The 23,031-nt window shown below is 54.9% G+C and overlaps 2 protein-coding genes across 4 annotated transcripts in view; one reads left to right on the top strand and one right to left on the bottom strand.

Annotated features, from left to right (window-relative positions):
* Positions 1–1,567: 1,567 nt before the first annotated feature.
* Positions 1,568–12,177, bottom strand: LOC118970304 (uncharacterized). The gene is made up of 17 exons (XM_073213811.1): positions 11,059–12,177; positions 10,124–10,314; positions 8,997–9,151; positions 8,644–8,857; positions 8,257–8,423; positions 7,904–8,117; positions 7,517–7,683; positions 7,001–7,377; positions 6,034–6,249; positions 5,620–5,723; positions 5,064–5,133; positions 4,279–4,344; positions 3,865–3,936; positions 3,283–3,327; positions 2,865–2,986; positions 2,650–2,756; positions 1,568–2,283 (listed from the first exon to the last, which is right to left on the bottom strand). The coding sequence occupies exons 1-17, from the start codon at positions 11,194–11,196 to the stop codon at positions 2,183–2,185; spliced, it is 2,526 nt and encodes an 841-aa protein (XP_073069912.1). The 5' UTR covers positions 11,197–12,177; the 3' UTR covers positions 1,568–2,182.
* A 2,027-nt stretch (positions 12,178–14,204) lies between these two features.
* COG2 (component of oligomeric golgi complex 2) overlaps positions 14,205–23,031 on the top strand; it is a 49,294-nt gene continuing 40,467 nt past the window's right edge. The window contains exon 1 of one of the 3 annotated variants that reach the window (XM_073213809.1): positions 14,205–14,463. Coding sequence is in view for 2 of the 3 variants with exons in the window: in XM_073213808.1 (XP_073069909.1) it covers positions 14,272–14,463 (192 nt within the window). In the remaining variant the exon portion in view is untranslated. The remainder of the gene's footprint in view (positions 14,464–23,031) is intronic. The other 2 variants (XM_073213808.1, XM_073213810.1) reach the window with 2 other exon arrangements.

Below are 23,031 nucleotides of genomic sequence, written 5' to 3'. Positions count from 1 at the left end.
AGGCAATGCATCCCACCAGGGCTATCTTGTCCCCTCACGGCAGCTGCAAGCCAGGAGCTCTGTCCTCTGCTTTATCTCTAAATAAAAGCCTCGCACATGCTCTTGTTCCTTGACAGTTTGCAAAGTTCATTCTCTGAGCCTGTGAACAAGAGCACCAGCACCAGCTTCTCTGATGAGCCCGAAGACAAGGAGCCCCCAGAGCCCGTGCCTATGCGCAGAGCAGCGCATCAGGTGCCAGAGGGCCCTGCCGCTTCCCCAGCACACGCCGGGTGGGGCAGGTGCGCTGCAGCCCAGTCAGGGTGGCCACATAGCCGTGTGAGCCTGGTGACCCAGCAGCAGCAGTCCAGGACCTGGTGTGCTTGGGGCGCCTGCACACACCCAGGGCAGGATAGAATGCTGGCCCCAGTGACCACCCAGCAGGCCCAGGGCTGCTGCTTTGTTTCTGGGCCCAGAAGCTCTTCTGTGTCAGGTTGAGGCTGGTGGGCCATGCAGGAAGACAGCTGTGACCTGTGCCAGAGCATTGCCAGAGGTCCGTCTGCCCTCCTCCTGCCCAAACCCACCTCGCTATGTGGCCGGATAGCCTGAGGTCATCCCTGGGACCATGATGCAGGCAGATGGCTCTGAGGGTGCTGTGGGCAGGGCAAGGGGAAGGAGGGTGGCCTGGGTGTCCCGATTTTCCCTCCTGTCACCTGGGCCCCTGAGGCTGTCAGGAGGGCCCACATCGCTTCCCCAGTCCCAGTCTGGGGCTCCACCTGAAGCATGAGGCCTGGGGACTGTCTCCAGCATGGAGACCCCCAAGGGGCTGTTTGTGCTGATCCTGCAGCTCCCCTCCAGGCCAGTACCCCCTTCCTGGAAGGGTGAACACATTCTGAGAGCCCTGGCGGGGAGCGTTATGGGGAGAATCAGAGTCAAGTGCCTCCGCTCAGCCTCCCCAGCCTTTCGTCAGAGACGTCAGGCCGCTCAGCCAGGACCCAGGAGCCGGACACCAGGGGCCTCACACCAGCCTGGCCTGGGGCTGCACGGCTGAGGGGCACCATGGGGGAAGACTGGGGGACCTGGGAGCTTTGGGGGGTGCCCTCCAATGGAAGGAGTGCTCCTCTTGGAGGTGCTTTGAGAGACCAAGTTCAACGTTTCTGAAAAGGAATTTTCTGGAATGTGTGGAGCAGCTGTGCCTCATTAAATGGGAGAGTGCTAGACTGATGCCCTGCAGCCCTGGGATCTACTTGGCTACATCTGCAGTGGTGGTCAAGACGTGAAGAGACACCCTAGGGCTTCTAATCAACAAGTTTTGGCGTCTGATCATAAACTATAGGTGACAGGAAATAAGGTTCAGTTTCTATTTGAACAGCCCTCCCCAGTGTTGCCAAGGTGTGCCAGCCTGGGGCTTAGAGCACCCCACTCTTCCTGAGCACCTTACGGGAGGTGGACAGAGGATGGAGGACAACCTGGCCGAGGTCAGGGCCACCCTGCATCAGAGAGTTTTAGGGCTCGGGGTGTAGTGGGCTGGGGCACACGATGTCTGCATGAGGGGCAGAGCTTTGAGAAGAAAGAGCAGTGTGGGGGCAGTCCGTTCATCATTTATTACATTCTGCACAGGGATGACCCCAACCCCCAGGAACCATTAACATCAGAGACAACACCCAGACCACACTGAGCCTGGGGAGGCTATTTCCCATGGATGAGGGGAGTGAGCTGCACAGGTGGCTCCCCTGTAAACAAGCCCCAGGAAGCTGTGACAGCCGGCCGCCCCTGCGTTCTCGAATGCCTCTGCTGGGCACCCAGGGGGCCATGGTCGCATGCAGTCCTGTGCCGTGTCCGTGTCCATCCCGGGAAAGGCCAGGCCTGGGGAGGACGGCCCCCAGCTCTTCCTGCAACCCTGTGGCTATGACTCGGTGGCTGACAGTGCCCAGGCAGGAGTTGGCGTCATGGCGGGAGGCCACCTGCACAAAGGGGAACATCCTCCACACGGTGGGGCAGCTCGCCTCTGTCCAGCGGGTAACGAGCAGGAGGACGACACAGCAGGAAAGCGGCCAGGTTGGCCGCAGCTACATACATACGGGTCCTTGAGGATGCAGAGGCAGTCTGGGGAGCTGCTCGAGTCTGCAGCCAGAGGAGGTGCCAGAGCAGCTGCCCCAGCAGAGGCTCAGGATGAGCAGCGGGAGGAAGAGGAGCAGCAAGCCGACTAGGGTCGTGGAGCGCCAGGAGCCGCCGGCCGAAAGGGGAAGTGGCTCTGCTCCGCATGCAGCCAGGACGCCAGCAGGGGCGAGGGCCCGATGACAGCAGCTACAGGACCATGCGGGTGAGCAGAAGAGGCAGGTGATCCCAGGTCCCCCCATTATCCTGCTTCCACCCCGTCCCCACTGCCCTCTGTGCTCTGAGCCCTGTGCAGAGGGTCCTGTCAATCACCACACCCAGGGGGTCCCTGTCACAGGAAGGCTCCTGAGCGTCACCTACTCACAGAGGAGGAGGCTGGGTCCCAGAGGGGGAGGGGACCCACCCTTCAGTCTGACAGGACTCGTTGCCCGTGTAGCTGGGATCCGAGCCCCACCGGTCTGTAGGACGCCCCCACACCGAACATGGCCCGAAGCTTCCCTGAGGCTGAGGAGCAGCCCACCCCTTGCCGAAGGTCACCCCAGCCCAGAAACTCACCTGGCCCTGGCCAGTAAGTTAACATATTGCACCACCCATAGGGCGGTAACACTCCCTCTCTGCCGGCCTCCTGGCCTCGGGACTCCAGCTGGCAGGACAGGCTGTAGCTGCAGGACAGAGGGCCACCTGTGAGCCCCTAGAGCCACACATCAGGGGGCCCTTCCCCCAGAGCCTGCCGGCAGCTGCAGCCCACACCTGACTGCTGCCGGCCTCACCTCTCCTCCTCATCCAGGGGCTCCACGGCCTGGAAAAAGGACACAAAGCGCTCCTCGGGCTCCAGGTCATACAGCCCAGCCACGTGCTTATGGAGCATGATCTCCAGTTGGAGGGTGGTGACCTGGGGGCAGAGGAAAGACAGGATACAGACAAGGAGGGTGAGGAGGGGCTCACTGGGATGGTCCCGGATCTCTGCTCACACGGGAACCTGCCTTCCCTCCAATGCCATCCAGCCCTGCCTGTTCCCACTGTTGGGTCTCCAGCTCCTCCTCCAGGAAGGAGGCCTTGATGCCACCCCCTGCCTGACAAAACCTGTAGTGTCCTCAGCTCTGCATGTCTTAACTCTCTCAAGACACGTTAGACCCAGGGGATGGGCCAGACAGGGTTCTGCCAAGGGGTCTTGACTCCATCCCTCACCTTCTCTGACATGGCATTCAACTGTCTCACTCTCGTCCTGTCACCCTGGAAGGCAAGAAGGCAACCACAGTGCATCAGAAACAGCCCCCTGAGCCAAGAATGAGGCTGGAACGTCCCCACCCTTTCTCAAATTGGAGGACCTCCAGGGCCCTCCAAGGGGCAGGCCTTCCCAGAAATAGCACCAGGATCTGGCCCAGGATCGGGGCTACCGAGAAGCGGGGACTGCACTGGGGAGCTGAGGCCAAGCTTCCCACGCAACTGTGTGATGGCAGACAGGGAGACTGGGGCCTCAGGGGGAAGGCACTGCCAGCCCCCTGATGTGCTTCCTGGGCAGGGCCTGAGGGGGAGACCAGTCCTGCTCACATGCTGCTCCCTGTAGCCCTCAGCCCCACCTGCCCTGGGGCCAGGACTGGGGTTTAGGTGGGTCCTTCTGGCAGTCCTCTCCAAGAAGCCTAGCTCCTGGGGTGGACGGGGGACTCAGGAAGCGGGGGGGACTGGTGCTGAGAGGTCCAGGCACATGGCGGCTCTCTCCTCTCTAAAGCCTACCATCCTGCCCCCCTGTGCCCTGCTGGGCTCACTCACGTCCTCATTATATTCCGGGAGTTGGTCTACGGGCACGTCACGCAGAAATAATCCAAGAAACGGGACCATGCCCTGTGGCACCGGGGTGGGGAGGTGATGAGTCCCCACCTGCCTCAGGGTCGCCCACAGAGCCTACCCTGAACCCCACACCCGCCGCCCCCAGCCCCCTTGGACACCCAGTGCTGCCTCCCTTGCCTCCCTTCGCCCTGCTCTCCCCTCCTGGGCCCTCGTGGGGGTGGCTTTTGGCCAATCCCAGGACCTGTGGTCCCTGCCTCTGTCCTCCAAATTCTCCCTGGACCCAGCTGCTCTCACCCTCCTCCTGGTCACCCCAGTGCTGGCAGCTCAAGGCTGGTGGCACCGGAGGAGGTGCAGGGTCGCCCCCACCACCCAAAACCTGCGCCACGCCAGTCTTACCTGCTTCTTCCTGTCCTGGGATCTGTTGGGGGCGCACAGCTGTTGCTTCACGACGGCCCCCGCCTCCTGCAAGGTCCAGGACACTCAGATGCTCATGCTCCCCTCCCCCGTGGCCTCCCACAACCAGACCGTGGTGGATGGATGCCTTGCCGAGCCCCCCGGCACCTATGCTCTCCCCCCCTCCAGCGGGCTCTAGGCCTAGAGCGATCCCAGCTCCAGCACACACTCATACTCACGGGTGTCCTTGCACCATGGCCGCCACCCTGAGAGTGTCAGAGGAGGTCCCTCTGCCTGCCAGGGTGCCCTGAGCACTCACTGTCACCTGGCTATCAGCACGGCTCCCCTCACACGACCAGGTGGGGGAGGCACAACGCTGAAGCCCTTCTTGTGCTCCCTGGAGCCTGCTCACATGGGAGGTCCACACCCCAGGGTGACGGCAACCCTCCATGTCCAGATGAGGAGCCTGAGGCCACAGAGGGGCAGTGACAGGCTCAGGGGACCCAGGGGAGAAGCCAACCTTGCTCAGCCATAGGCCCCAACTCTGCTGCAGAAACCACAACAGCTCCAGCCCTGACTGGGGCCTGTCCTCTGGTCCTCACTGGATGCCAGGCCCCCAGTCAAGTGGAGCCAGGGAGGGGAATAGACAAGGTCCTCGGGGGCCTGGGGGCCCCTGCTTTCCCCCTCTCACCCCACACACCTCAAGTCTTCACCAAAGCTGTGCCACAGCACGGCAGAGGACTTGCCCCAAGGACCCCCTCCCTTCCAGACCTCTAGACTCCGTTCACCTTGAGGAGCCACTCTCTGTTATTCTTCTCGTCCCTCTTTTGAAGCTTTTTATAGATCCTGGAGCTCTTCCTAAGGGGAGGGGAGAGGAGGAGGGAGAAACATGGCCAGCAGGGGGAGAGTTTGGGTGCAGACACGTTTTCCTGGGGCATCCAGGAGATCCACTAGCCCGCATGAGGCTTTCCACCACAGCCCTGGGCCCTGCGGAATCTGTGGCCAGAGGAGGGCGTTGCATGTTTCCACCCAGGGCCTCCATTCCCAGTTCTCCTGGGGGCAGATCTGCTTTGGGCCAGGTCTCTGTCCTTGCAGCAGGGACTTCGTGCTGCAGAACACAAGCTCAAGGTCTCCAATGGGCTTACACCCACACCTGACATTGAAGGAAACTGATTCCTTCAGGGGTACCCCTGGCCTAACCCACAGGGGGCCCCAGGCGCCTGTCATCCATGCTCCTAGGCTCTGCCGCCTCCCAGGATGTCCCAGCCCACTGAGGGACACTGCAAGATGTAGGGGTGCCCCTGTCCACTCAGGTGCCCTGGTCCCAGGGAGAGGACTACCCACCAGGAAACACGTCTCCAGGTGCTTTCCAGATGACGTATGGCACGGCTCCGCAGGCCCACGAGAATGGCACGGAGTGCAGCGAAGTTCTTGAGGGCCAGACACTCCTGGGAGGGAAGACAGAGCTGAGAGCCTGGCCTGCTTCTCTGCTTCTGTCCCCCCATGAACTCCTGTCCTTAACAAGACAGACACCCAGGGAGCCAGCACACCTGGTGCCTGGTGAGCAGCCCTCCTGGGTGTAGGACTGTAGCTCAACTAAAGGAAGGGGCCAGGGATGGCTGTCCCAACCCTGGGACCTGCGAGTCCACGTCCTCATGCCTGTGGCATGAGGGGCTTAGGGAACATGCAGGGCAGACCGCAGACAACCACCCTGAGAGTTGGCAAAGGAGGGACCCCGGGCGCTGTCCCATGACACACCTTGGCCACCTGGATCCAGAACTCCACCACTTGGGCCCTGTCCCGGGCTGTCATGTTCAGGGTCCCGAGGCAGGAGGAAATGACCAAGCTAACCATGGCATCAAATTGCCTGATGACCATTTGCACGTTGGGGGCCAGGAGCTCTATGCCTTTCATCAGTGGCTGGCTCTCTACGTAGGCCTTGCATTCACTGTAGTCAACCCTGCTGTACAGCCCCTGGGGATGACAAGGGGTGTCATCCAGCTGTGCCCCTGGTGCCCCTGTTCCCAGGCAGAGTCACCGGTCAGAGCTGGAGCCCAGGCAGCTGGGGATGTGCTGTGAGCCTTGTGGCCATCTGGGCTTCAGACCGCATCCACTGAGGCGCCTAGGACCGGATGCACAGGACCTCACGTGGTGGGGAATGGAGGGGCTCTGCTCACAGGCATCCTCATTCACCTGCTCCCTGAGTCACAAGGCAGCTCACGCCTGCCCAACGTGGGCATCTGCCTCCCATTCTGCCACCCTGTGGATCCCACTACCCACTCAGGTGCAGTTACCACCAAAACAACAGCACCCAGGGTCTTTGTTGGAGTCCGTGACTCCCACGCAGCCAGGTCCATGGCAGGGCCCTCTGAAGTGTGGAGGGCACGGAAGCCTGCCAGGCCAATGGCCCAAGGACCTAAGGCCCTGGCAGCACCTCCCTGAGCACCCCTCCCCTGCCCTGCCCCTCCCATGCTGGCCAGGCCCTGACTACTTTCCCTCTGCTCCACCTCATTGGTCTGCAAGGACCCCTAAGTGCCAGCCCTACTGTCCCCGTGTGGTCAGTGAAGGCTTGGGGGTAAGGATAGTCTCTCAGGGCACATGGTGAGTCCATGGGGAATCTGGGACATGGGCCCAGATCACAGGAGTCCACGTCAGGGGCGACAAGTCTGGGGCGGCCCGTGACACAGGAAGGCCCACCCCGACCCCAAGAGCCCGCTCCACTCACTGCACACATCAGGGTCAGCTGCTCGGCTACCAGGTGGGCAGGGAACTGCAGGATGGTCCGCTCCTCCTTCCTCCGCACGTCCCGGGTGATCGCGACAGAGGCTCTGGTGGGCTCTGGGTCTGCCTCTGGCTCTGCCAGGCCCGGTGCCATTCCTGCAGGTGTCATGGGACCTGGGCCCGAGGGCTCATGGGGCTCCAGCTCGGGGCCTGTCCCTGGGGCTGAGGCCACTCCTGGGACATCCTCCGGCTCTGCAGGGGTTGAAGCAGGTGACACCGGCCGTAGCTCCAGCCCAGGGGACTCAGGGAGCTCCTGGACGGGCTCTAGCCACGAAGCCGGCCCTCCCTGTGTCTCTGGAGCCAGCTGCGTCTGCCGTGGGTCTGGAGCGGGACACAGAGAAAGGGTCACCCCGGGGCTGATTACCCGCCCCTTACAATGACAGAAAAGCCCTCACTGCCTTGAAGGGAACCCTAGTCCCGGAAGCCCACCCTAGACGGTCCCCTGGCTGCAGCCCCTCACCTTCCAGCTCTGCCACCGTGGTCCCCAGGTGCTCCTCCTGGACCAAGTGGTGGAGGACTTGGTCCACCAGGGTGGATGAAAGCTCGCTGACATCGATGACGATGGGCACATGCTCGCGTTCCCAGGCAATGCGCCTAGCCCGTCCCATCCTGGGACTGGAGGAAGGCCTGGGGGTGGCAGAGTAAGAAGCCTGGTCTTACCTGCCACACTGTCCTCCCGGCCCACCCTCGTGTGGGGCTGCCCACTGTGCACTCCCCTGCCTGTCCAGGCACCTGCCCCTCCCCCTTCCTGACCCTGCATGTGTCCTGGGACCCCATCCTCTCCCATCCTCCCGAATAGGAAGTCCCCAGTCATAAACCCGCCCATGGGAATCTGAAGATGAGTGACCTGCTAGACTCTGCTGTGGACACATGGGGCTCCAGCTCAGGGCCTGTCCCCAGGGCTGAGCCCAGTGCTGGGACTTCCTCTGGCTCTGAAGGGGTTGAAGCAGGTGACACCGGCCGTAGCTCCAGCCCAGGGGACTCAGGGAGCTCCTGGACGGGCTCTAGCCACGAAGCCGGCCCTCCCTGTGTCTCTGGAGCCAGCTGCGTCTGCCGTGGGTCTGGAGCGGGACACAGAGAAAGAGTCACCCCAGGGCTGATTACCCGCCCCTTACAATGACAGAAAAGCCATCACTGCCTTGAAGGGAACCCCAGTCTGGGAAGCTCACCCTAGACGGTAGCCTGGCTGCAGGCACTCACCTTCCAGCTCTGCCACCGTGGGCCCCAGGTGCTCCTCCTGGACCAAGTGGTGGAGGACTTGGCCCTCCAGGGTGGTAGAAGTCTGGCTGCCAGGGACGATGTTGGGCACATGCTCGGGTTCCCAGGCAATGCGCCTAGCCCGTCCCATCCTGGGGCTGGAGGAAGGCCTGGGGGTGGCAGAGTAAGAATCCTGGTCTTACCTGCCACACTGTCCTCCCGGCCCACCTTCGTGTGGGGCTGCCTGCTGTGCACTCCCCTGCCTGTCCAGGCACCTGCCCCTCCCCCTTCCTGGCCCTGCGTGTGTCCTGGGACCCCATCCTCTGCCATCCTCCCGAATAGGAAGTCCCCAGTTGTCAGCCCGCCCGTGGGAATCTGAAGATGAGTCACCTGCTAGACTCTGCTGTGGATACATGGGGCTCCAGCTCGGGGCCTGGCCCCAGGGCTGAGACCACTCCTGGGACATCCTCCGGCTCTGCAGGGGCTGAAGGAGGTGACACCGGCCGTAGCTCCAGCCCAGGGGACTCAGGGAGCTCCTGGACGGGCTCTAGCCACGAAGCCGGCCCTCCCTGTGTCTCTGGAGCCAGCTGCGTCTGCCGTGGGTCTGGAGCGGGACACAGAGAAAGGGTCACCCCGGGGCTGATTACCCGCCCCTTACAATGACAGAAAAGCCCTCACTGCCTTGAAGGGAACCCCAGTCTGGGAAGCCCACCCTAAACAGTCCCCTGGCTGCAGGCACTCACCTTCCAGCTCTGCCACCGTGGGTCCCAGGTGCTCCTCCTGGACCAAGTGGTGGAGGACTTGGCCCTCCAGGGTGGTAGAAGGCTGGCTGCCAGGGACGATGTTGGGCACATGCTCAGGTTCCCAGGCAATGCGCCTAGCCTGTCCCATCCTGGTGCTGGAGGAAGGCCGGGGGGTGGCAGAGTAAGAAGCCTGGTCTTACCCGCCACACTGTCCTCCCGGCCCACCCTCGTGTGGGGCTGCCCGCTGTGCACTCCCCTGCCTGTCCAGCACCTGCCCCTCCCCCTTCCTGGCCCTGCGTGTGTCCTGGGACCCCATCCTCTGCCATCCTCCCCAATAGGAAGTCCCTAGTTGTCAGTCTGCCCGTGGGAATTCGAAGATGAGTGACCTACTGGGTTCTGCTGTGCTCCCCCTGCCCGAGGCCCTAAACTCCTCCTCCCCCCATTCTGTGAGATGTGCAGCACCCCGTCTGGACCCAGTGAACGCTCACATTTTCAGTTCCTCCACTGGCCCCTCGTCATGCCCTTTGTTACATGAGGAGGCCGTGAGGGCATCCCCCATGATGCTCCCCGGCAGTGACGTGCAGATGACACCTGAAGTGACTGCCTGACTCCACACAAGACAGGGTCCCAGTGCTGTGTCTGCTTCCTTCACTCAGTTATGCTAAGTGTCCCCAAAGGGTCTGCACAAAGTGGGTGCTGCATACCTATCGTTGCTGAAGGAAGTCCTACCCAAACCTTCCTACATATCCCTCTGCTGCCCCCAGAGGTCCCTCATGTGGCTACGGTGAGGACAAGGACCGGGCCCAGCTACAGGGAATTGTGAGCCTCCATTCCAACGGCTCATTTCCAAATGAGCTAGGCTTCAAGCCACTGACGGGTGAGGCCAAAGGCTTTTCATCGTGTACAGAGAAGCCCCGAAGTGGCCCTGCTTGGCCGGCAGTCTTTTCTACCCTGCAGGGCACCAGGGGAGCCCCTCTAATTCTCCTCCCGTGTTCCCCGTGGGCACCCTAACAGGCTGACCGCCAGCCACCCTGCCTGTCAGAGGAGCACGCTGCGGCTCAGACACACTCAAGACACACCGCGGGCAGTGGGCAGAGTCGCGGGCAGGGGAGGGGGAGGATGCTCACCGGGGGAGCCGCTGGCCCATGGTCAGGTGGGCAGCGTCCTCGGGAGGGAGTGTGGACTCAGGAGTGCTCCGGCTGGTGTTTGGAGCTGGTTCCACTCCTGCTGTGCACTTTCTCCACTTCCTCCTCACGCCTGTCCGGGGAGCCCTGCGCTTGGGGACCTCAGTCCCATGGTCAGTTGGCTCAGGTTCACGCTGAGGTGGGCAGCAGGGATATAGTCAGTGGGAAACCCAGGAATGACCAGGACAAGGGAGGTTTGTAGCTCACCCGAGAACCCCCGGCCCCCTGGGATGCGAGGAAGGAAAGGCACAGGGTGCCCCCGGGAGCGAGGTTCCAGGCCCTCTGGAGGGGGCCTGTCAGCCACTCTCGTGGGGAAGCCGTGGGAGGGCCCTGGCAGGTTGCCAGGTTTGGAACGGGTTCCTGGGTGTAGACAGCCTGCCCCAGGTCCAGGGAGATGGAGTAGGTGAATCTGTCCAGCAGCTCCTCCATGCTCCCCAGGGTGGAGCTCTGCAAAGCCGGGGCCTGGCAGCTGGGGAGGAGGCACCCGGGGATGCCTGGACCTCCCCGCAGGGGGCAATGTGGGCCCCAATCCTGACAGGAGATCAGGCACACAGGGCCATCTGTGTAGACATCCAGTCCCTCAGGGAAGGAGAGGACACCCCCCGGGCTCAGGATTAACATGTGGGTGGAAGTACCTGGTCCCAACACTCAACACTCACCTCCATGTCCTGAATGGTGAGACCAGAGCTGTGACACTGACTGCCCCACCAGGGGCCACCACCTCACAACATGCTACCACCCAAGAATGGCTCCCTTCCTCCCCAGCCTTCCGTCCCACCCATGCCCCATGCCCACCGCAGACACACATTAGGGGCTGGGGATGGGTCACACATGTGGCCTGGCCCTGGACTGGCCCGCTCTGGGCTGCCCTGTGTTACCTCGGGGCTCCTCGGGAGACACGGACAGAGGCGGTGGAGGAGGTCACTGAGCCAGCGCCCGCAGCGAGCAGGAAGACTCTCCCTCTCGGCTTCCCTGTCTCCCACGCCTTCAGAAGGCTCCACACAACAAGACCGCATGTTGCTCCGTCGAGCGCCTCCGGTCAAGTGAGCAGGACTGGGTTCTGCCTCCAGGAGGTGGGTTCTGTCCGGGTCACAATTCAGGTTCTCCTGGGCGTGTCATCAGAGACATCACTTCCTGGGCCCCTCCCTGTATTCAGACACGCCCAGATGCCCCTCTGGGCTGCTGACTGCCCACCCTCCTGGCCCTTGCCATGCATGAGTACACAAATCTTCACCAGAGTCCTTCCCATGCTCTTTGGCAACGTCACCTGGTCCCAGCTCTGAGGAGACTAGCTGAGCTCAGGCCACTTTTTCTCACCAGTTCCCTGTCCTGCTGAAGCCACAGCACCTCCCAGGACCTGCCCAACATCCCAACCTGCACAAGGAGGGTCATGCCAGACATTCCTCCTTAGGGACATCCCCAGGGTTACATGGATGACACCTCCAGCTCCTGGGGGCTGGTGTCACGTGTGTCTGATGCACAGACTCAGAGATGGAAGAATGCCAACCAGGCTTGGCATGGAGCATGGAACACCACGCATGTCAGGCCGGGGTCCGGGCCTTTTGATCTTGGGCAAGTCATTCTCACGATAGGTCTTTTTCATGTGTGCACCTGAAGGGGTGGCAATGAGAGGAGATCCAGGTGTTGCCATCTACCGCCTTCCACCTTCCAAAGGTCCAGGTTACTCTCAAACTAGGTGCTTTTCAGACCAATCAGTAAATGGGTCAGAGTAGCACACTGGAAATGACGTCTATGCTGCCTCTGAAATCCGAGGTGGTCCACCAGGCTGCTGTGCATTTTGGGGGGGTGGGGGAAGAGGGGCCAGTTGGAGCACCTGATTCATCACCTTAGAAGGGAGAGCTTAGCATGCCCACATGATAGACTTGTAGAAGCTTCTCTAAGATGAAAGAAAGGCCCCTGAATTTTTGTTGGATTTATTTCCCACCTCCTGACACGTGACTGTTCTATCAATGTGCTTGATAGGTCAGCCCGGGTGGGTCACACTTGTGGCCTGGCCCTGGAGTGGCCTGCTGTGGGCTGCCCTGTGTTACTGCGGTTCTGAGGCGACACAGGAGTTGTACTTCCTGATCTCTGGGTCCAATCCGCCTAGTACCATCAATGTGATGGGACAGTGTGACGTCTTCTGGAAGGAAAAGGAGATGAAGGTTCCTTCTGACTAAATTACAGCCTAAGTCTGGAGATTTGATATACCTCTGAGATAGTTTTCTCTCTTTGCCAGCTGAAAGCTAACTCCCCTGCTGCTCTTTACTGACAGAAAGAGAACAAAGAGCATTTTCCTGACCAATACTTATACACTGGGTGCTTGGGGAGCAAGTCATGAACAGCAATCTGAGACACTCTGATTACCTTGACAATCATGCACTGTCATCTGCAAGATTCATCTATTTTCGGAGTAGGCCAAGTGAGTGACTTCAACGAGGGTTGTGGAAATCACCACCCCTCCATCTTTCAGATCTTTGGTGGTGACACCGGTTTCTGTCATCTCTCCTGGAAGGCACTACTGCTTTCAATGTATACTTTAGAGGGAATCCTAGAGGCGTGAGCTTGAGCTACCATACCGCACGAATTCCTTGCCGGCACGGGCCTCTTTGGCTAGCATGGAGGTAGGCAGGAGCTCTGCGTTCCTCCAGGAGAACTCGGCCTGTGGGCCCTGACACCGAGGGAGCAGCACTGCGGGCACTTGGTCGGGGGGCCGCTCCTGATACCAAAACCCGGTCCTTGTCCCTGAGGTCAAATCACAAAACACAGTGACAAGGTTTTGAAGAAAGGAAAGAATGGTTTATTGATTGCTAGCAAATGAAGGGGCGGCAGACTCCTGCCTTAAAGAACCACTGTCCTCCTGACACACAAGCAATCAGGGCTATTTGAGGGGAAATCGCGGGAGAGGTCCTGGGGTGCAGACACATGAAGTAGCAGCTTGCAAGGGTCCAAGCAGACATTCCTGCACCGATTCACTAGCTTTTTGTTTTCTTTTCTGCTCCTCCTCAGTCTCCTGGGACAGAATGCTTTTTGAGTCCCCTTTTTAGTGAACTTTACTGGCTGTAATTCTCTGTCATCCCGCTCATATCTATTTTCCTGCCTAACACTCCCAAGACTGACCAGCATCTCTGTAAATATCCCATAGACATGCAAATAGGCACTTCAGGTCTGGAATGGGTGACACCCAGGCAAGGATCCTGGCTATAATTTCCATTTTCTCCACAGCATCCTGGTCCTTTCAATAAAAAGAGAGAGGTCCTGGTTCAGCCCTTGGTAAACATAGGTACTTGACTGGTGGTGGGAGGAAGAATTTCTTCTATCCCTCCAGGTTCCCTTAGCTGGTCTAAGAAACAAATTGACATGAGACAGATTAACAGAAGAAAAAGGAACAAAATTTAATTAAGTACATACAGGAAAGCCATAGGCATTCTTTTTTTATGTCCTAATGATATCCATTGTATATCCACAATTTCATTATCAACTCCTCCCATCAGTGGCTGCTTGGGTTGTTTGCGTATCTTGGCTATTGTAAATAATGCTGCGATAAACATGGTGGGGGAGAGGTGTAGGGCAGGATATCTTTTTGAATTAGTGTTTTCCTTCAAGAAACGGTCCATACTGCTTTCCATAGTGGCTGCACCAATTTACATTCCTAAGGTCGCTGAGTGCCCCGAGCCGGGCTCACAGCGCGCCTCGCCCGGACCGGAGCCCAAAACCGAGCAGGCAGCTCCCCGCAGCAGAGCCGGGCACAAACGCCGCGCCGCCCGCGGCGCCGAGGGTAAGGACGGAGACCCCAGTGCCCCGGCGGCGGCGGCCGCGCTCGGGGACAGCGGCCGCCACTACTCCTCCCCGCGGAGCAGCCCCGGGAGAAGGCCCTGCAGCAACTCTGCTGCCAGCGCTCCCCGAGCCGAAGGGCGGGTGGGCGCCGGGCCCCTGATCCCGCTCCGGTTCTGCCCAGCTAAGTCCCGCCTCCGGGGCCCCGCAAGACTGCAGGGTCGCCCTCCGCCGCACGGGGGCAGCACTGCGTGCGGCCGCGGCGACGACGTCCCGGTGCCCCTCTTAGCGGCGGCGGGTCGCGGCGCGGCGCTGCCATGTTGGCGGAAGCGGCGTCCCCTGTGCGGTGCGGTCAGCGGTGCCCGAACGCGCGTCCCTGGGCTTGGCCTGCGGCTCCGCGTCGCTCGCGTCTCCGCGCTCACAGGAGCGGCCGGCGAATGGAGAGAAGCAGGATGAACCTGCCGCGGGGCCCGGACACGCTGTGCTTCGACAAGGACGAGTTCACGAAGGTGCGCCGGGCCCCCGCCCCCGGCTCTCCTACCCCCCGGCCCCTGGTCACCCGTCCGCCGTGCGCTCCCGGCTCCCCGGCCCCCCGGCCCCTGTGCGCTCCTGCTCTCTGCTCGGCTGCTGCTCGGCCCTGGGCGCGTACGCCCCTCGCGCGGCCGCCCCGGAAGGACCTCGCTGCGCTCCGGGGAGTCTCTCGGCTTCAGGTTTGGCGGGTGCAGCCTGGAGAAAGCACCTGCGTGAAATCGTGCATATTAAGTGAAAAGGCCTGAAAAGTTCTGGGCAATGGGTTTTGAGCCGAATGTGAAAGCTCCTGTTAGTACCGAACCCCGATACGGTGCAGTGCGGTCAGGTTGCCAATCCTCTTGCCAGATAGGAGCTTGTGCACCAGTGCTTTGCGCCTGCAAGCTCAGTTAGTATGTATTGTACGCATCTCTGAGCTCACATTACCTACCCAAGGATCGGGTTGGCGAAAAAGGGCACTTGGGGTACAGGTTTGAATTGACATTAATCTAGAGCTTCTGGAATGAGCGATTTAAAAGTTTGGAATATTTTTGTAGACTTTATTGCGGTATGCAGAGTAAACTGCTCTCCTAATACTGCCCTGCTTTATACGGTGAACTTGAAGTTGGTCTGCAGCTAACTGTAGGAAATAAACTTCAGATTATAAATGTTTCAGAAAAAACAATCGACTGATCATAAAGTTTCATCAGGCACAGTCTTGAAAGCGTCCAAGATTTTAATTAGAGCTCAAAGGAACTTTGCATACCTATTTGGTGTATTCCTCTGAATCTGTACTTTAACCATAAAAAATACATATTTATGTCTAATTTCTTAGGATTGAGGTTTTTGACACCACTTAGTAGCTTTTCTCCGTGTTAAAAAGTTAAAAGTTTTGGCTGAGTAGAAAAAATTTTTGAATTGAGTTTAAATGTCTTACTGTTCTTTTTGATGACTTCAAGTCATAATGTTTATTCTCTTTTTCTGGGTTAATTAGCCTATCTCTTTTTGATATTTGCATTCTGATCACATCTCCAAAACTCTGGTTTTAAAAAGTATTTACATCTGGATCCTCTCTGGTGACCATACCATTTTTAGTATGTGGGGCTACCTAGAATCAAGAATAGTGGCACTTGTGTTCTTGTACAGTGATGTTTCAGCTAAAGCACTGTAACAACAGGTATGACTTGAATGGGATGTCCTAAAGAGAGTGCAGCGTGAGCTCACAAACACAGACTCTTGTTCCACTCCCTGGTGCAGAGCTGCCCTGAAGGGAGGGCAAAGAGAAAGAAAGGTTCTAGATGAGGAGAGGTGCACTGGGAGAAGAAAGCACGCAGATCAAGGGCCTCATTCCGGCCTCACTGGCTGCCAGAGCCTTGGAATACAGCAAACTCGTGTCCGTCTTTTGACTTCTTCAAGCTTCCCTTGAGCCCAGCACTAGCATTTTTTCTGACTCACTAGCCCCACCATCTTTCTCACATTGAGCTGACAGAATGCCTTTAGTAAAAGCTATTTCAGGAAATAGAAATTTCAAAATGTAAGTTCTTAAGTAGAACTTAGAGGTAGGGAGAGAGCAAACTGGGAAAGTGGCTGAATGCCAGCAATTCCATACTCTCTCATGGCTCTTAAATCTCTGCTCTGACTATGCTATACAGTGCTAATAATTATTATCACTTCATATGAAGAAGAGAAATACATAGAACAGCTGTTCTAAGGTGTTGTTGACTTCCTAGGTGGGACCTGGAGATAAAGGTCATTTGCAGTTTGTTTCCTTCAAAGAGACATCTTATCAGTTACAGTTCAGTGGTAGGATGATGGGTGGAGAGCTTGCTTGTCAGGGCTACATTTCTGCATGTGTGTCTCACTCAACACATTTTGTAATCGGATGGATTTTGTGCCTGTGGGAAAGTTAGGGAATGTCAGATTTGCTTTAGGAGAGCCAACTTTCCTTGAAATCCAGTCAGCTGACTGGAAACTCAGTCTGCTGAGCTTGATGAGGCCCTGGTAGGACAACGGGAGCAGCGGCTAATTCAGTAAACAGGCATACACTGACCACCTGTGTGCCAGCCATCACTCTAGACATGATGGTACAAAGGTAGATGAAATATAGTTTCATCTTGAGTGTGGCGATAAGAAGAACATGTGTGCCGGGTAACTGTGCTCAGTCCAGAGTGGCTGGAGTATGGAAGAATGGCCAGGATGGCACTGGAGAGGCAGAAGGGGAGGTGGGCGGGGTCGCAGGTTGTTCTGAGCCTTGTCTATGAGGGGTTTGTCCGGTGGCAGAAGGCTTCTTAAAAAGTTACGTCAAGGACCTTATGAGATCAAGTGAGAAACACAGGAGAGGCAAAAGGTTTGTGAAAGATGTAGGTGATCAAAAGGCAGAAGCGGCAGGTGGAAGAATCGCATGATGCAGACGAGGTGGTGACATCAGACTGGTAACTTTGTCAGCCTCAGAAAGGTAGCAAAATCCCTAGAAAGCATTGACGACCTCTGATCGATGAAAGAGGATGTAAGATATACTGGTGATAGGTGCTGAGAAAGACAAATCACATTCCTTTGTTGAGGGATGATGTTGAAATCAGTTACATTGCAGGCTGTTTCAGCCCATTTTACAGAAAACATAGAGGCCGTCGAATGGGACCTCCATCTTGCTGGTAGCAGCCCCAGGCTTGTACGCGTACCATCCTCCTCCTCGCCTAGTACGTGGAGGGGCTCTCCTCCCCCCTCAGGTTGGCTCTTGCAGCCGTGCTGGGAGCCCACCCTCCTGCCCTCTCAGGACCCTGTTTTTATCCCTCCTTCTCTGTAGTCCTTGGCACCGGCTTTCAAACACACTCCCGTAGTAGTCTCTCCCGCTTGCTCCTGCCCACCCCCTGTTACTGCTCTGCCACTTTCTTCCACGCTGCAGCCAAATTCCCACCATCAGTCCTAAACTCATTTCATTCTGACTTCTGGCCTGGTCATTTCACTGAGCAGTCCTCACCAGTGTTAACAAGGTGTGAGTCAACCCAGCATTCCTTTTTCTCTCTCCATACTTGGTCCTGCAGCAGGCCAGATGCTCTCCTCATTGCTTGGTGATGGTCTTCTTGCCTCTCCTGTCTGTCTCCTGTGCACAATTATTCTCCTTCTTGTAGCCATTAAGGGGCCAGCTGTGGGCTCAATCCCACGTCCTCTCCTTTCTCGAGATGATCCTGCATGCAGCTTCAGTGACCGATGGCAGATTTGTTCTCTGGCCCAGGTGTCTCCTGAGCACCAGTCCCAAGTACTGAACTCCTCTCCCTTACGTCTCTTCTTGGATATCTCTGTGGCTTCTCAAACTCATTATGTTCAAAACTGAATTTCTGAACACCTCCTTCCCCCACACCAGCTTTCTTACCTGTCTCTGCAAATGCTCTGCCGTCCGTCTAGTTGTGAGTCTGAAAACCAGGAGTGAGCTCCTCTCTGCATCATCTTCCCAGAGTCAGACCTGTTACCAAGCCCTGTGGATTTCAGTTCCTAAATACCTCTTGAATCCGTCCACTCCTCCGCATCTCCTCCTTTGCTGCCCCCACGTTATCATCTCACACCTTTGGGCTGCAGAGGCCCCATTCGCTACCTCCTCACGCCTGTTCTCGCTCCCTTCTAGTCTGTGTTACATTGCAGGCAGGGTGCTCTTAAAGTGCATTTCCAGGCTTTATGTGACAGGTAGCTAGACCCCTGATCAAAGAAAACATTTTCCAAAGCAGTTGAAAATATTCGAAGTGGCTCATCCACTGTTGGACAGTTTTTACTGGCAGACAGGTTGTTTCTGTGCTGAGCCAGAACCGCCTCCCCTGAACCATCCCGCAGATCCTTTCTGAGCCCCCACCTCTCAGTGGCTTTGTTGGCACCTGGGCAGGCACACAAAACCCTCTCAATGAAAAGAGCAACTGGGAATCCTCCTGATGGTGACTTTAAGCATCTGCAGTATGTTAACAGTCTAGTAGAAGATAAAAGAGTCATTGAAGCTCCCTGTTCTAATTGGGTGAGTTGGGAATATTGCAACAGGACCGGTGTCCTGGGGTGACCCTGCTCTCCAGGAGCATGTGCACTAGTGGAGACATGAAACAGGGGCAGTGACCAGCTTTTCAGGGCTCGGCAGTGGCGCTGGCCTGGAGATGTAGGCCCCAGGCTCAGCTCTGCTGCCCACTGGTGTGAGGCAGGGCACACCACTGGCATCTGTGGGCCTCAGCTTCCTTGTTAGTAAAATGGGGTGTCGCTTATCTAAATCATCTTTTCAGTCTCTCCCTGCTCTTGACAGTTTGTTTCTGTGAAAGAAAGACACGATAGTCTTTCTGGTTTGCGGATAAGGAAACTGAGGCCCAGTGGTGTCACTCATGTCCCCCAAGTCACACAGCTGGTTGGGGTGTCTCCTTATTCCTGGGCTCCAATCCTGGGCAGGTGATGGTATTAATAGTTTCCTTTCCAGAGGCCACTGGCGGCAATGTCAGGAAGTGGGGTGATCAGAGGATCAGCAGGAATAGCCCAGAGGTGGCCCCAAGTCCGCCTGCTGAAGCTCTGCATTTCATCAGTGGGGAAGAAACTGAGGGCTGTGTCTTATTTTAGAAGGAATTCTGACAAGTCTAGTGATCCAGACCCTTGGCCTGCAGGTTAGGTCCAGTTAATATGACGAGGGAAGAGGCGGACTGCTGACAGCAGGAACAGCGGCAGGCAGAAAAGGAGGAAGGAAAGTTTGAAACCGGCAGTCAGTGTTGCCCAGCGCCCTGCGCTCCCATGAGCCACCTGCGTTTCCAGTAACCAAGCGCCTGCCCTGTAGGTTCATCATTTGACACCAAGTCTTGATAAAATGCTCGAATTCTCTTCAGCTTCAGTTTGAGACAAGACATAAACAATACTGTTGACTGCTTGCCACAAAAAATTTGAATTAGCCATATATGGAAGTTAGGCTGCCTTTCATTTTATAGAAAATCTGTATTTGTGAAATACTTTTCTTGATGATATGAGTAACATCAGACATAAAATTACCTTGGTTGGCACTTGGTAGATTCTTTGCAAAAAGTTTTTTGTGTTTTCCTTGATTTTGATTTTCCACTCTGCTTCCTGCAATATTATAGAACTTATTATTTGAATAAAATGTTGAACTTGTGACCCTTTGAGTTATTACTTGTGATGTTTCTTTGTTCAGAACTAGACAGAAAATATATTATGTAAATATATCTTCTTGTTACATAATTAGTCTTATAGCATTAACATGGAATTTCTTTAAACATTTAAACAACTTAACCACAAATTGGGGCTTAGGCTTTGCTTCTTAAGTTCCTCAGGTGATTCTAATATGCAGCCAGTAGTTAAGACTTCAGAACCAGATCATTCCACTAAATAGCTCAAGACAAAGTTGAACAAATTGAGCTAAAACACCACATAGGTTCTGGCTAGTGTTAAATTAAGGGAGAAGGAGAAAGAAGAAATCAGCTGGAACAGAGCATATTTAGGGCCTCAGATGTCTGTCAGGCGGAGAAGTACATTTACAGGATATAGTTTACCTTAGACATCAAAATACGCAACCTGCTAGAACATGAGTTCCTTAGAATTTAAGTGTTAAGTATTTCATAATACTTTTAAGGTTATCTGGCCATAGACGGTGGAAAGAATACTTTAGCATACATTTTTAATTTTTCAAGCTTGAATAATTTGGTAAGAAAATAAAGATCTAGAATGAGCTTTGGGAGACCCAAGTTCCGGAATATGTCACATGCCTGTGGGCCACCCTACGTCGGTGCGTCGGTCGGTGCTAGAGTTGAGGAAAAAAGAGCTCCAGGGATATTATTGTCCACTCGCTGTTCTCCCAGGTAGAAACTTCCCAGTTTTTCCCATGGCTAGCTCCCGTGTGTCATTCAACAACATCCCCCTTCATTTTCTTTTTAGCATTTGTCTTGCCAAGTTGGGGTTTCAGCCCTGAACAAGTTCCCTATGGATTCATGGAGACCAAAGAAATGACAAGGAAACATTCTTGGGGTGAAAGGGTTTATACCCAACTTCATTCCCACGGTGGCAGGTCAGTCACTAGAATCCTGTCCACTCAGAGCGAATCTGCACGCAGCAAGCCGGTTTCTGCCTCTGGGCCTTTCTGCCCCGCAGCTGTCTCAGTCTCCGCCCTCAGCGCTGCCACCACCCCAGTCTCGTCCCTGCTCTCCTGCAGTCCTGCAGCCACACCTCCGTGTCGCTGAGAGCACTGGGCAAGGTTCTTTATATAGAGTCAGTAATGACATATTGCCCATACATGTGTAGTGAGCTAGCCAACCAGGACCAGGTGAGAATCCTGGCCACAGGGACCTTCACTTTAGCCACAGCATTCCTCACTGTTTAAGATCATGTTTGTTTACATTTTGTTTTCTCATTTCTACATTAGAATATGTGCTCCTTAAGGGTAGGAACCTTGTCTTTCTTTTTTGGCTGCGTCTTCGGTGCTTAGAGCAGGGCCTGGGCCACTGTGGAGAAAATGGAAGTTCCTGTGGCCCAGATGCCCCCTTGAACCTAAACTACTTGATTTAACTGGCCTAGTGCTAGGCTACTGCTTCCACACCCATAGGCAATAAGCTATTGTTGACTGAGTCAATATAAGGAGCTCTGCCCAGTGCTCTGGGCGGAGGCAGCGACGGCAGCAAAGCTGGAGGATTACAGACCTGCAGACTGCTGGATGCAGAGGGAATTCTAGTGCTCTGCCCATCCCCGGAAGAACAAGCCAGCTAATAAACCCTTTCTCCCCAAGAACGTGCTGAAACCCACTGGCAAGACAGCCACATAGTAAATATTTAAGTAATATTGATTGAATATGCAAGGACATTTGTTCATCTCTGTTGTCCATTGCCCTTCAAGAATGATTCAAAACATGTGCATGAGCTCTTACTAACCTTTTATTTCTTTCTATGCTTATTTCATTTAGTGCACAGGTTAACACTTTAGTATTTTTGTCTCAATGAAATTGAGCGTGTTCTGAGAGCAGAGATCATATCTTAGACTTCATGGCCCCTTTCTGTAATGCCTCCCATGCTTATGAATTCAGAATGATGATCTGGGGGTTGGGGGTTCTGTCATGGATAGAGTAGGTAGTGATTTTATAATTCCATTGGGGAATTATAGTTTTACATACATATATATATGTATATATTTGTAATTCCATGGGAAATAATATTGGAGAAATGTTTCACCTCCTAGCATTCAGCATGATGCAGCTTAAAGAATTTTGACCTCTTGAAAGTTCTATGAAACTTTCAGTGTTAAAGATACTAATATTTGTGTCTTAGTTAAGTTTTAAATAATAATTCCCAACTTCTGTCAGTCATTGTCATTCCTGAATGCAGCTAATTATTAAACGAGCTCAATGCTTAAACTTTATTTGATTTAAAATTTGATTGCTGTCACTGCTACTCTTGTTAATGGTTCTTAAATTGCTTCCAACTGGTCTGTTTTGCTGATTTATTTCCTTTTTTCCAATACCCCTTGTGATTTCACAACTTCTGGCCTTTTGGGAGATTTGTACTTCATCTGGGTTCAAGTAGAAATACCTCCAAGTATAAAGAAAAACTATTTTTCTTCTAATTTCAGACTTACAGTAATTTTGACTCCCTCCAGCTTTTCAGACATAGGAGAAAGCATATATTTTAATAAAAGAAAAAGTCCACCTCAAAAATGCTTTTTAATGAAAATAGCTTATTTTTCAGAAGTGAAAGAAAGTTCATCTACCTTAGAGGTAGTTTTTAAATAACTGGACTGTTTTTTAAAGCAGTTTTATAAAAATATGAACAGAAAGCAAGAATTCCCATCTATCCCTTCTCCACCCCTCTCATGGTTTCTCCTGTCACTAATACTTTGCATTATTGTGGTGTTTTTGTTATAACTAATGAACCAATACTGATGAAGAATTAACTGGAGTCCATAGTTTACATAGAGGTTCAGTCTTGGGTTGTAAATTCTGTGGGTCTTGGTGATGCCCACATATCTGTCCTTACAGTATCATACAGAACAGGTCCACTGCCCTAAAAAGCCCTGAACCTCACCTATTCATTTCTTTTCCTCTTTCTGTACCCTCAGCCCTGCAGTCACTGGTCTTTTTAGTGTCTCTTTCAAGTCTTGCCTTTTCTAGAATGTTATGTAGTCGGAGTCACACAGTATCTGGCCTTTTCAGAAGAAGGGCCTCTCACCCAGCAGCGTGCGTTTAGGGCTCCTCCATGTCTTCGGGCTTAGTGATTGGCTTTCTTGATCATCGCTCACTAATACATCCCATTGTGTGGCTGTATCACAGTTTATTCATCTATTGAAGAAAATCTTGGTTGCTTCCAAGTTTTGACAGTTAGGAATAAAACTGCTATAAACATGTGTGCTCAGGTTTTTGTGTGGATGTAACTTTTCAGCTTTTTTGGGCAACTATAAGGAAGGCAAAATGCTGGGTCATACGGTAAGAGTATGTTTAGTTTTGTAAGAACTGCCAAGCGTCTGTATTGTTTTGCATTCCTGCCGACATCCGCTGCGCGCCCTCAACAGTGGCGTTCTGCATTTCTGTCATTCTGATGGATATGTGATAGTATCTCACTTAAATT

This window comes from Manis javanica, chromosome 10 (assembly GCF_040802235.1).
Source record: "Manis javanica isolate MJ-LG chromosome 10, MJ_LKY, whole genome shotgun sequence".
NCBI lineage: Eukaryota > Metazoa > Chordata > Mammalia > Pholidota > Manidae > Manis > Manis javanica.
This window is presented reverse-complemented; position numbering and strand designations above follow the sequence as displayed.

Bases quoted from the DNA above. Each gene is read 5' to 3' on its own strand.
- LOC118970304 (XM_073213811.1), bottom strand. From the start codon at position 11,196: ATGCGGTCTTGTTGTGTGGAGCCTTCTGAAGGCGTGGGAGACAGGGAA. The intron at 8,424-8,643 runs GTGACTCATCTT...TGCCACCCCCAG, and splicing joins TCCACAGCAGAGTCTAGCAG to GCCTTCCTCCAGCCCCAGGA. The intron at 4,345-5,063 runs GTGAACGGAGTC...TGGACCTTGCAG, and splicing joins ACAGAGAGTGGCTCCTCAAG to GAGGCGGGGGCCGTCGTGAA.